General features: G+C 41.0%; 1 protein-coding gene across 5 annotated transcripts in view; it reads right to left on the bottom strand.

Annotated features, from left to right (window-relative positions):
• Positions 1–13975, bottom strand: part of kcnq2a (potassium voltage-gated channel, KQT-like subfamily, member 2a) — a 36931-nt gene that overhangs the window by 3078 nt on the left and 19878 nt on the right. Inside the window, exons 5-16 of one of the 5 annotated variants that reach the window (XM_086106784.1) lie at positions 13730–13855; positions 13508–13618; positions 11885–11980; positions 11701–11795; positions 9937–9996; positions 9266–9295; positions 8548–8601; positions 6813–7018; positions 5699–5716; positions 4937–5042; positions 4166–4297; positions 103–196 (exon numbers count right to left, since the gene is read on the bottom strand). In XM_086106784.1, coding sequence (XP_085962910.1) covers positions 103–196; positions 4166–4297; positions 4937–5042; positions 5699–5716; positions 6813–7018; positions 8548–8601; positions 9266–9295; positions 9937–9996; positions 11701–11795; positions 11885–11980; positions 13508–13618; positions 13730–13855 — 1128 coding nt within the window. Of the gene's footprint in view, positions 1–102; positions 197–2732; positions 2802–4165; positions 4298–4936; positions 5043–5698; positions 5717–6812; positions 7019–8547; positions 8602–9265; positions 9296–9936; positions 9997–11700; positions 11796–11884; positions 11981–13507; positions 13619–13729; positions 13856–13975 lie in introns of all 5 variants that reach the window. The other 4 variants (XM_086106750.1, XM_086106758.1, XM_086106775.1 and 1 more) reach the window with 4 other exon arrangements.

The raw sequence follows: 13975 nt of genomic DNA, 5'->3' as shown, positions 1-13975 counted from the left end.
AGGGAAGCCCCCAAAACCAAGAAAACGTGAAAACCACCCAAAACATGAAACGCACTCTGAGAAGCATCCATCCATCCATCCAACCAGAGCTGTCGTCCTCACCTGTTTCTCAACTTTGACCAGACGTCCCATCATGCTTGTGTCCTCCGCAGCCTCTGCCTCACCTTTTGAACCTTTCCCCACTATTTGATCAACTCTAGCATGAGAAAATGTCAGATCTGAGGTTACAAAAATTGTATATTCATGTAACATACACGAAGGTAAAAGGTAATTTGTGGATTTTCTGATCTTTAACAATGCCGTAGGAACATACAGTGATCCCTCGCTATTTCGCGGTTCGTTTATCGCGGCTTCAGTGCATCGCGGATTTTTTCAAACAAATTCACAATTTATTTATTTTTGGTTGTTTTTTTTTAAGTCCGCAAAAAGTCCGCAAAAGGTCCCACTCAGCGAACGTCAGCAAAACAACAGTGAGTCACATAGAGCAACGTATACAGTACTGTACTACATGTATATGTTTACTGTATTTTGTTATTCATAAACTAACCTAACTTATACATGTTTAAATCTATTAGTATACAGCATTAAGTCATGTTAATTACTTCAAAATTGATTTCTACATGCATGTATACCATTAAATTTGGCCTTATAAATATTATGTACATGTACCTATATGGAGGAGGGGGGTCGTCGCTACTTTGCGGATTTTCATTTATCGCAGGTGGTTTTGGTCCCCATTAACTGTGATAAACGAGGGATTACTGTATAGCATTGCTGTCTAACATATCTTCAAATTTAGTGCGGTTCCCCCAACTTGCAAATTCATACTTTTTATTGGACAGCAACAATAGCTATATAAACGGCTGTTAAATAAGAAAAAAATATAGTGTTGAGTGGACCTTTGCCCATGTTTGCAAGCAGAAAACTCCACAGAGACTACCTTTGCAAAAGACAAAGTGTGATTTACTTTTACATGGTAAACATATGAAAACAGTTGACGTTGTCATGCTAACGGTGAATAAACCAATAAAAACGACTACAAACTACAGTGGAACCTCTGATTTCGGCTTCCCCTTTAGTAGCGCAATTCATTAGTTCTGCTAAATTTGAAATTCAAACAATCGAACTGACTGCGATGGCGGGAAGTGGGAAGTCGCTAAAGCAACAATAAGTTGCCAATCATAAAAGAAGAAGAGTACAAATGTACACTGCAAAATGTGTTGCTTTTACAATTAACGTGAACCGACTCAACTTACAAGCAGTAATGGTACAGTCAGCTTTTCCATCCGGTGAGTAGATAATTCATATTTGAGGTTGTACAACCCTTTCAAGTGCCAGTTTTAACTTGGCACTTTTTTTTTTAAGTTTGTAAATTGAAGTTGTCATGATGCAGAACATATTGCTGGACCTTTGAGGTTCCGCTGTATGTGAAAATGAAGTGAGCATATTCAAATAAGTAATGGTCATGGTCGTATCTGAGGTGTGCATACATGCTTAACATATACAGTTCACTGTTTCCCAATCACGATGATGTGGTGCTTAGTGAGAGAATAAGGTCCTGGCCCAAAATGCAACACAATGCATGCAACATGTTCTCACAAGAATTTTGTAGCTAAAAGGAGGACGACATTATAATCAACAGAATGACTATTCTCTAAGCAAGCTAAAAAAAAACAATCTGATTCGGCAACACATTCGATTTAACTAATATGGCAGCTATGCTGCACTAACAATGATTTTTAACATGACAAAACGCAGTTTTAAAGAGGCAATTCCGATGATTTACCTTTCCTATTCCCCAAGGCCCAGACCTCAATTAATTTTAACTATTAAATACTTTTCATTTCTACAAAATTTAGAAGCTGGGTTGGGTCCATTTTTATTTTTTTATTTTTTTTAAGGATTAAAAATAAACTTTTCCCACAACCAAAACGTTTCTTCTGCATCACGATTTAGACAATCCATCCATCCATCCATTTCCTAATCCGCTTTATCCTCACAAGGGTCACGGACGTGCTGGAGCCTGTCCCAGCTGTCTTTGGGCACTTGGCAGGATACAACCTGAACTGGTTGCCAGCCAATCGCAGGGCACTCATAGACAAACAACCATTCGCACTCACAATCACACTTACGGACAATTTATAGTGTTCCATTAACCTTCCATGCATGTTTTTGGAACGTGGTAGGAAACCGGAGTACCCGGAGAAAACCCACGCAGGCACGGGGAGAACATGAAAAACTCGACAGAGGAAGGCCGGAGCCAGAATCGAACCCACTGCACTGTGAGGCGAACGTGCTAACCATTCGACTACCGTGCCGCCCTATTTGTACAAAATTGTATTAAATCAATGTGAGAACATGCTCTTGCATACTTATTTGTGGTTTCATGCGCCATGAACATTTCATCCTGATGGTGGGGGGGGGGGGGGGGGGGGGCTTGTGCTATCTGTCTCTCCAGTTTGACACCAAGCAAAGGACCCCCATCTGAGTGAGGCCACAGTCACATGACTTATCACGGCTTTGATTTTCGTACATAGTCCTCTCAAGTGTTACTATGTGTCTGTCTGCATGCATGCTCTCTTTGATTGAAACATACAAGTGGCTTGAACTCAAAAGGGGGTCTCTCTGTCAAAATATATTGATTTTAGTTAGCATCTTATGTCGCTGGTTCAACACTGAGGACAAAGCTTGCAAAAATGATCACTCTGGATGTACAAGTCTTTTGACCTAACCTAGGACTTTCAGTGGACTTCTTATGGCGAGGTGTTGATGGGGGAGGGGCCCCAACAACCATATCTATCCTGGCAAGGCACACAGAGACGATATGAGCTTAATCCAGAAATGAAGCCATGTGGCAAATCTTCGCCTTCAATATATTCCGTAGACCACAGGTGTCAAACTCCGCTCCTGGAGGGCTGCCGTCCTGCATGTTTTCCATCTCTCCCTGTTGCAACACATCTAATTCAAATGAACAAGAACGATATCAGGCTTCTGCAGAGCTTTCTGATGAACTGATCATTTAAATCAGCTGCGTTGCAACAGGGCGAGATCGAAAACATGCAGGAAAAAGGCTCTCGAGGACCAGAGTTTGACACCTATGCCATAGACAAAAGACATAGAGTCAGTCAGGTAAGGAAATCTGCATGAAAGTTCAACGCTGGTGTTGGGCACAATCCTCACATTTCAAAAACCATCACTATTCAGGTAATGCACCATCAAAAGGCCAATACTTTAGATTTGTAAATTTGTTAGAATAAAAAAAAAACAACAACTATCACACGGGGATTGCCAAATTAGTTTGTGAAAAAATAAGAAATTGACCAAATTTGGACATAAGAGGTTTCTGCCCGACAGTGACGGTAAGTGTTTTCCTGTTGGAATATACTGACTGTACGGTTCATAGAAGATCTTTCATGGACATAAACAATGACATCTTGTGTAGGACGGACGGGCTCGTACCGCAAACAACGACATGTTGCAATCTGAGATTCAAATTAGTGAATTGTACTTTTTACAATGTCACTAATGTAAACAACTGGATACAACACATGTCTGAGAAATGAAACAGGCAAATGGCTTATTCGCATGTGTGTATACAGAAAACATGGCTTATATCAAATAACACGATAATCCGTATGTTCACTACAACGACAAGAAGAGTCTACATTTACCGTATTTTCCGCATTACAAGGCGCTTTGGAGTATAAGGCGCACCTTTAATGAATGGCCTATTTTAAAACTGTGTTCATATATCGGGCACACCGCATTATAAGGCACATGGAATACAGGCTACAATGGAGGCTGCAGTTGTGGTATGCATCCACTAGATGGAGCTACGCTAAAGGGAATACAATACAATACAATACAATACAGCTTTATTCATACCGAGCTTTGACAGCTGCTGAAGCTGCAACAAAACGCTTTACAGAACATTTAAATACTACGTCCAAAAAATCGGAATATTGAGCCATATGTAAGGCACATCGGCTTATAAGGTGCACCATCGGCTTTTGAGAAAATTGAATGCTTTTAGGTGTGCCTTATAGTGCGGAAAATACGGTACATACTATACATAGTGATGCTTGTGTACATTCTTCACGTATACATTCAGTCTCTGTAAGGTGATGCTGATTAGGTTTGCCCTGGACAGTGAACGTGTGCTTGCCTGGATTGTAGGTTCTTGATTCGGGTCAACATGTCCAAGTGACCTGCAGAGTACTGCTCGATCACATCCATAACATCGTACGGCCGCAGGCTCTCTTTGAATCTTCTCTTTGACACCAGGAAGGTCATGATGCTGAGGGAAGTCACATATTTCACCATTAAACCTTTCATGCACCAAAAATGACAACCTGTAACCTGATAACATGATAAGCTGTCCACTGTAGTAACCGCTGTCCCTGAAACGGTTTCTAACTGGATTGGAATAGTGAGGCGAATCCTTTCATTTAGCTGAAGAGGGAAACATTTGTTTTTGTCTTTAAAATAAAAGATGACTTTAAACAGATATTATTCAAACAATTATTAAATAGCATGAAATGTCCACGATCGGATTCAGCTCTGGTAGTGTTGTGGTTGCCTTTTGTGCCCAGCCACTGCTAATCCAAAATCAGATTTATTTTTTTTTAATTGGTGGGTTGCATCAGGAATGGGCGTCCAACGCAAACACTTTATCACACAAATCATACGAGTGACTCACTCTGGAAGAAGCCGCAGCAAAATCTACGTTCAGTTGCAGGCTTGCGTTTTGCCTACAAATGCTACATTTACACACGTTGGAAGTATAACAGGCATGAAAAGAGGAGCATGGAAAATTCAGCAACGGTGACGCTAAATGAAGGTATGAATTAATTGTAGTTATCGGACCAACATAAACCACAGCATTTTCGCAGGTGCAGCTAAACATAGCAGAGGAGAATTGAATGCGAGCGCTTACCATATTGCTCGTATTGCAACCCTTAACCCTGGTGGCAATTCTTGAGCGAGAAACTCACAGTGGCAACTCTTGTCGTCGCCAATGTCCTCTCCTGGAAAGCTTGACTCTACAGAACAGAGAGAAAGACACTTTTCAGAAAAGATGACTTTGGCCTACCTGATACAAGAGAATAAGAGAAGAGGCAAAGCAAAGCTGCTGCTTTTGTCTTTGACAGAGAATTGAATGGGAAATGATCAACAGCATGTTTGTGAGCGACATTTGTTGGCTTTGTGAAACAGAATTAAAATCAGTGAAGAATCAAAGGATAGTACAAATAGTGTGAAGCTTTTTTGAAACCTTTGACAAGTAGTCTAAAATTAAGCAGAGTAATTCTTAAATTCAGTTGAGCCAGGTGATGAATTTGACAGCAGTCAGGCAAAGGTTCTCTAGCCTTACTACTGTTGGCGGATGCTCAATAAAAAAAGTGAGGACTCTTCATGGAAAATGGTGACTCGGGCAATTTGGAGGCATTTGACCTTTTAATTTGACACCACTTGATTTGAACCCACGATGAATTTACTACACCCACGATCAATGGCATTGTGTTCACTTCAAATTTGTTGGTGGCTCCAGATCCCCAATTTCAGGGGTTTAAAAAAAAAAAATGGGTTCATGTCAAGTGAAAAAAATCTCTGCAGATTTCAGCATGCATGTTTTTCATAGAAATGAAGCTTTTCTTGACAACTATCATATAAGACAACCCAAAATATCCCAATGTCTTACTTATTAAACCTTCAATTGCTGCAAGGAGAGACAAAGAAAAGACACGAAAAAAAATTCATTATGGAGTCAAGTGAGAACGCCAATAACAGACAAATTTGATATACTTTTTCTTGGAATTCCTTGGCAAACGAGCTGCACATATGGGGAGACAATGAACAGTTTGTATTTTTATATTTCATTAAATGAATGTCAATAAAAACTATGTCATGAATTGAAAAAGGAATGCGTTGGATTAAACCCAGAGGCATACACTCGCATCGTGTAACCAGCGGGCAAAATTTCACACTGCATTAATACGGTACTTTGTTGAAGCTCACATAAAGTCTAAATGTAATCCCTGCCTACACTTTCTACACTAAATAGAGTGCTATTAAATGTGTGAAGAATAAAGTATTCATATGTCCTTGATACCGTCTGCTGTCTTGGGTCTGTCTCAGTGACAGACGGAGACTGTTTTGATCAGAGGAAGACAACAGCAGTCAATGTTGTCTTCTACTCTGTGTCCCCCTAGCGGATAATCCGCGAATTACACCCTATTAAAAATATTTATTCCGTTTCTTTTATGCCTTTTTTCACTTATAAATTATCCCGCGGGCCTGATCGAACCTCTTTGGGACATGATTCCGGCCCGCGAGCCGTATGTTAGACACCACTGTTATAGTGTATTCTGAAGCGATAAATAGAGCTAACGTGACAAACTTTTCATTTACTCTGAACAGACAGCAGAAATATCCATCCATACATCCATTTTCAACACTGCCTATCCTGAACAGGGATTTGCTGGAGCCTATCGCAGCTGACTACGGGCAGAAGGCAGACTACACCCTGAACTGGTCGCCGGTCAGTCGCATGGCACACATAGAGACAAACATTTGCACACCGAGTGGGAATCGATCCCACGTTGCCCGCTCACAAGTCAGGCAAGTGTACCACTACACCATTAGCGACCCAGCAGAAGTATCTTTTTGTTTCCCCAAAATCTTAGAAGTCTGGGAAATTTCTAAAGACACAAAACTGTATGGCCTTAAAAAAGGTTTTACACAATTAAAGCCCAGACATTTAAACATTCAGGAGGTGCAGAATGAACACACACAGTATATGTGAGATGCTTTACCCTCTGAGTTTTGGCGTGAGGCGCTGCCTCGGACTCTGAGAGAATGCCTGGGTCCTCGGTTCTTCTCCGTAAAGCTCCAGCTCTTAGCGACCTTGCTGGGGCTCGCCTCAGCGCCATCTTCTGGCCCAGGAGACTGGTCTTTCCCTTTGGCCAATGGAGCTTTGGAAGGACTGGGGAACATCTTGTCCTTTAGGCTCGCCTTCCGACTAGAAGGACCAAGTCAAGAAATGGTGAGCCTTTGTGGAAATAATAGTACATCATATTTACCGCGATGTAAAGTCATAATCTGTTAAGTAAACAATATTTGTCCCGTTATCTTTTGGCTTGTTCAAATGTAAAAAGGTATCACGCTCGTGTGACGCTTACCTCAAGAGAACCTACAGCAGTGGAAGCCATGTCCGTATCGGAACATAGTAGGGCACATTCAGCAGGTCAGGCAAGCAGCAGGAAGCTACAAGCAAGCATGCATGGGAAGCAAAGTGACATCTCAAAAGGATGAGCGGTGTCTCTTTCGACTGTGTGTGCAAAAGGACGAAACAAATCATGCGATAAAGAAATAAAGGATCATATTCAATGTCCTTTGTGAACAGAAGACAGAAGATCGACAGTAGCGGCAAAAAGGCAGCAAGCAAATAAAAAGCTTTCATTATAAGCCGATTCAAATAAATGTTAAATACATTAGCTATGATAGGTTAATAATAAAAAAATTACATTAAAAAAAACGGTGTTTCTTTATAAAAGGTGCTCTCTTTACTTGAACACAGATATGCCGCAAATGCCTTTGTGATCCCAAATTATTTTTTGGTCTGTATTGCAGTATTGCAGCTTTTGCTCCATGGCCCCCTTGGTCTTTAAACTCCCCTGCGCTGTTAGCTTTACAGGTGCCACGTCTGCTGGGCAGGCAATGTATTATGTTACTGTAACGCCGAATATTTCCCCTGAGGGTAAGAAAAGGGGGTGTGATTTTGTATATAGATGCAACGATTATTTCTTCAAGTGGAACCCTTTCAGGGACAGTGGTTACTACTGTCATGGTTCTGTTTGTGGCCAACAGGTGGCACTGTAGGGCTCCGCCTGCAGCTGCACACCTGTTGGTCATTGTGTCATTAGTTTGTTTGCTTAAAAGGACTAACGGGACGACCACTCGATGTCGGGTCATTGTTGCTGTTTGTTTGTTGCTGTGTGCACGTGTCATGTTTTGTTTTCTGTCTTAGGTTGTTGCTGCTTTGATTTCTTGTAAGTGAGTTTTTGAGTTAGTTTGTCCAGTGTATTCCTGTTTACATATTGTTGAATACATCTTGGTCACTCCACCCTGCTTCTCCCTGCCTCCCTGCTTTTTGGGGTCCTCTGTACTACCATCATGCAAAACATGACAACTACAGTGGACACCTTAATGTGCTATCGGGTTACAGGATTAGATTATGAAACAATGACAAGAAAATGAAAATGTATTTTTACGTATTAATACAATAATTAATATATTTTCTTTACAATTGAATCACATCCTGTCTTTTTGTTTCTATCACAATACTATTTTTGCTGGATCGAGAGGTGTACTTAAGATGCAAAAAATTGCAATTTTCACATGACCCAAACTTATCATATCTACAACAACAAAAATAAGAAGAAGAAGAAACAAAAAAGAAATTGTATCGAAGGAGGAATTGGAAGTGAGGTACGGGCGGTGAGACACAAACTTGCAGTGCAGTGGGTAGTATCTGTGCAATAACGATACCTAAAAGTTCTTGGACAGCAACCACAAAGTCTGTCTTTGTGTGCATTCTCATTACTGGAGCAGTAAGAGGAGACAAAAACAAAAGAGTGGGTACAGTGCCAAAAACAGCGGTATGTGCTACATCGTGTTTGTAAAGACACTTTATTGCAAATAGCGCATCTCCGCGAGCATCGACGCCCTAAATGATAAATTTCAACATTTTGGGGTTTTGATTTCACTCTTAATTCCCGCAGTCACAATAAAGTGTTGATGCGATGTCAATATTTCTCCAGTTTGAGGGAAGCGGGCGACAAGCAAAAGCATTGAAAAGTGTTTAAAAAAAAAAAGACAAAACACTTTTTCCTGTGGTGATGTCGAATGCTTCGCTGTCAAAAATCAGCTTATTGATGGGATGTGTAAGGAAGCTGTGAGCACTCGTCCCTGAGCATCACACACTGTATGCAAATGCAGCATGGCCATTCTTGAAGGAGGAATTCGGAACGCACAGCCACACCCATGGCTGCCAAATAGACCCGCACACGCGCACGCACGCACACACGCACACACGCACACACACACACACACACACACACACACACACACACACACACACACACACACACACACACACACACACACACATGCTCCCCCCTAGAAGAGTGGCTCAGCAGCAGCTAAAAGCAGAGTTGAAGAGAAGCCAACAGGAAGAAGAGACAACTGAATCAATCATATTACAGACCTGGGAGAGGTTTCTGTTTGGGACTCCTTCCTGTGAACAGAATGGGCACATTGGTCAAAATGAAGATTGTAAAAATTCTCTCGGAGCAACAGAATTTAATCAAACGTCGTCTTCCAAGCAGCCTTTAAAAATCATGGTTGTCTTTGAAAATCCGGTTAAAGTAATCAATTGAAAAAATGAATGATAGTAAACGCTCCACTGGGCAACTTCTGCATGTTGAGATGCATTCCAAGTTTAAAATGTCACCTCTCTTGTTTATCGTGATGTAACCACTGACACACATTGAACCAGGGGTGCCAAATTCAAAATCACGACTACAAAACTGTGAATGGATAATAAAATCAAAACAACCGAAGAACCACCACATTCAAACTTCAAGGTAACTTCTTGTTTGGGTCATTTGGTTCACGCAGATCAAGTTAATCCTTTCATGGACCAATAGTGACAACCTGTAACCTGATAACATGATAAACTGTCCACTGTACTAACCACTGTACCCGAAAGGGTTAAAATGTTGACTTTGTTATTCGTACAATCAACAATGGGTGTATGATGTCCTTTTTTTTGTGTTGGAATATGATGGAGTGTTAGACCAGCTTCCTGGAATGGATCATGTCTGATTTTAGAGGTTCCACTTTCGTAGGTGGTCTTCGTTAGTGTGGTGACGGTACCTGAAAGACCTTCCTTTTAGATTCCTTAGCAGATCCAGTTGATTCAACGGCGGAATTAATCTGAAAAGGGAGAAAGACACTTGCAACGTTCAGCTATTCTGTAAAAATATACTCACTCCCCTGCTGACCAAAGGTTGATTTTCGCCTGCGGGTGTTGACTTTTGCGCGGCTCATCACCTTTCCACTTTCATTTACGACTTGGAATGAAATAGAGGATTTCTAAGCATAGCAGACAAGCTGCAATATCCAGCTCCTGGATAAAATGTTGGCTGTGAGAGTCACGAAAGCAGCCTGTGAACTGAACGTTCAAACTGGGATGAATGATTTCAATAAGGGTTCCAAACTAGGATGAGGGATTCCAATTAAAATTGAAAACTAGGTTTCGGGTTTCGTAGTAGACTTTTCAAATTAGGGTTAGGGTTTCTTAGTAGGGTTTCAAACTAGGGTTCGAGTTTTCAATTGGGGTTTCAGACTAGGTTTAGTTAGGGCTTCAAAGTAGAATACAAATCTAGGGTTAGGGTTTCAAATAAGGATTTCAAAATTTGGTTAGGGTTTCAAAGTAGAGTTCCAAATTAGGGTTAGGGTATCAAAGGAGGCCTTCAAACAATGGTTAGGGCTTCCACTTAGGGTTTCAAACTACGTTAAGGGTTTCAAAGTAGGGTTTCAAACTAGAGTTGGCTTTTCCAATTAGGATTTCAAACTCGGGGCAGGGTTTCAAAGAAGAATTTCAAACTAAGCTTCAGGTTTCAGACTAGGAAAGGATTTCTAATTAGGGTTTCAAACTAAGGTTAGGGTTTCAAACTACAGTTTCAAACTAGGATGTGGGTATCAAAGTAGGCTTTCAAACTATGGTTAGGGCCTCTGATTAGGGATTCAAACTAGGGTTAGGGTTTCAATCTACAGTTAGGGTTTCAAAGTAGGGTTTACAATTAGGATTAGGGTTTCAAAGTAGGGTTTCAAACTAGAGTTAGGTTTTCCATTTAGGATTTCAAACTAGGGGCAGGGTTTCAAAGAAGAATTTCAAACTAGGCTTCAGGTTTCAGACTAGGAAAGGGTTTCTAATTAGGGTTTCAAACTAAGGTTAGGCTTTCAAAGTAGAGTTTCAAACTAAGGTGTGGGTATCAAAGTCGGCTTCCAAACTATGGTCAGGGCTTCTGATTAGGGATTCAATCTAGGGTTAGGGTTTCAAAGTGGGGTTTCAAACTATAGTTGGGATTTCCAATTCGTGTTTCTACCTATGGTTAGGGTTTCAAACTAGGGTTAGAAATTCAAAGTTGGGTTTCATATTAAGGTTAGGGTTTCCGATCACGATTTCAAACTAAGATTAGGGCTTTCAATTGGGGTTTTAGGCTAGGTTTAGGGTTTCAACAGAGTTTCAAAGTAGGGTTAAGCTTTCAAAATAGGGTTAGGGTGTCCAATTAGGGTTTCAAATTAGGGTTAGGGTTTACAATAAAGATTTCAAACTAGGGTTAGGGTTTCAAAGTAGGGTTTCAAACTAAGGTTAGGGTATAGTAAGCAGATGCGTTGTCATGGTGAAGCAGCCACAAGTTGTCATGCCACAATTCTCACCTTTTTTCTTGCACTAAACAAAGCAAATGTGTCAGAATCTCTTTGTAGATGGCAGTCTGGCTCACACTGAAGGGGAAAACTCGTAGTTTGTAATTTGTAATTTGGGTTTGTGTTTGTGACATCAGCTCTGGAACTTTTCTGACACTGCTTTATTCATACTTTTGTGAGGGAACATCGGATTGAACGATAGCCTACCTGTACATCGGGGTTGCTACAGTCTGCTCATAAAAATCCCAAGTGGATATCAGATCCGTGCGGGAAAGGTTGGTTGCATAAAACCTCCATGCAGCCTTGAGGGAGATGTGGCACAAAATTATGGCAGTGAGGGTTTCTGACAAAGACAAGTGAGCCAAGTGAAACTTTGCATTCAAACAGGTACCTGGATGAGGCTTGCTGCAGGATTGCGTCTCTTTTCAAAATGTTTCTGCCTGTGCTGCTCTTGGACTTTGAGGGCAAAACCAGAACCAAGGATGCCCTACAAAGGAGCACAGTGGATTTTAAAAATCAATCTTTTCTTTTCCAGATGCAGTGAAAAGCAACAGACTATGCTGTATGTAGTTTAATGTTAGTACATAATGCAGAAACTACTACTGTGTTTTAAACGAAACGTCTAATAGTTACATTTTTATGCCGGGGCAAGTCTACTTTACAGCATTTAGGAATTTGACACACTGCACTGGGTCTCGCTGACTGTTCCTGCAGACCAAAGGCAATTTCTATTACATGTTATATGCGCACCTGACAATTAGGGAACAGAAAGTAGACCAGACTTTAGACCATGTAATACCAGGTCTAAGTTTTGGCGATGCTGAGGCAGACAGATGCTGCGTTTTGCTGATACTGTTTTTGTAGGATATGTCATCGTATTTCATTCATAAATATGACATCAGCATGCATCAGAATCTCACAATCATTATACAAATCAATTAACTGAATGCATGATAATTAGTATTATCATCTTCTCATCTGAAGGAAGTCTCAAAGTGCCCACTTCGCAGCGGCCAACTTAACATAATCCTCGAACGGAGATCTTGCAGTTCCTTATAAACACTGTTCTCCTTCCGACAGGTAGGCCGAATGGAATGAGGGAAGCCGATTGAATCAATTTGGCTGTGTTCACACCCACAACAGTGGAAATGCCCATTTGTAACTCCAGCCATCCATGAAAATACTAAAAAAACGAAAATGCACGCAGTTAAGACTGCAGTTTGCGCTAGACTTGTGCTGGACACAAAAATACGTTTTGGAAAAAAAAAAGTGACGAACGTGAGAAGAGAAGAAAAGTTGATTGTACACTGAAAGGTGTAAATGCTAGCCACTACTAGTCCATCATGGGTGTGAATATGAGTGTGAATTATTGTTTGTCTATATACGTGCTCTGTGATTGCCTCGTGACCACTTGCCCAAAGGCAGCTCGTAGACTCCGGCAAAAGGAGCGAAAGTGTAAATTTTGTTTCACAGACACAACTCCCTGTCAACTGAGTGCTGACACTGCGTGATCGTTTTTTTTTCTTTCCCACAAAGGGCACAATGAACCCGTAAGACTGCTGACTCTGACATCTTTTAATCAGAGGTAAAAAGCTGAGCGTGTAATAATGAGTAACATATACATCCGGAGTCGGCCACAGAGGAGGCGCGTGAATGTGAAGGAGATAAAGATCTTGTGAAAATTGAGTGTTTTCGTGGGTTGACAAAAGCATGAAGGTAGACTGATCATATTTGTTCTTAATCAAAGTAAGACATTTTCAAACATATGCTTTTACTTTGGAAAACAATTATCAAAATATCTGCCTATTTTCTGACATATTTTGGACCATAATATGTCAGAAAATAGGCAGATCTTCTTCTTCTTCATTCTCACGAGGGTTGCGGGCATGCTGGAGCCTACCGCAGCTGTCTTGGAAGTTGGATGGATACACATTTTACATCTTTGCACATCAAGCAAAACAAAGCTTTCTTCATGATGCACTACGGAACAAAGCACATGCTGTATGTCACTTACAGCAGGAAGCGCAAAGAAGGCCACACCGATCATACTGAAGGTGGCCGCCAGTAAGCGCCCATTCCAAGTCTTTGGAACTTTATCTCCATAGCCAATGGTGGTAAGAGTTATCTGGGGAAAGATTTTTAAAAAGACATTTCTTCGGTGAAATGATGAAGCGAATGAACAAATACCTGTAAGGTTTGACCATTATTATTATGAAGAAGTATGGATGAGTCCTACCAGTCCCCACCAAAGTGCATCTGCATAGGTCTCAAACTCTTTGTTGGACTCCTTCTCCACCGAGTAGACCAGAAATGAAGCCAAAATGAGACATAGGAATCCGATGTACCACGCTGTGATGAGCTCCTGCACATACAAGCGATGCGGGAAGCATCAGCAGACCAACAGTAATACAGTGAGATGTTAAAATGATTAGAAAACTGGACATGATGGTGTTCATCTCAGGCAAGTACAGAGGAACCTCAA

This window comes from Hippocampus guttulatus, chromosome 1 (genome assembly GCF_054856545.1).
Source record: "Hippocampus guttulatus isolate MCC_2025c chromosome 1, RoL_Hgut_1.0, whole genome shotgun sequence".
In the NCBI taxonomy this organism is placed as follows: domain Eukaryota; kingdom Metazoa; phylum Chordata; class Actinopteri; order Syngnathiformes; family Syngnathidae; genus Hippocampus; species Hippocampus guttulatus.
Note: the sequence above shows the minus strand (reverse complement) of the source record. Positions and strands in the feature narration are given on the sequence as shown.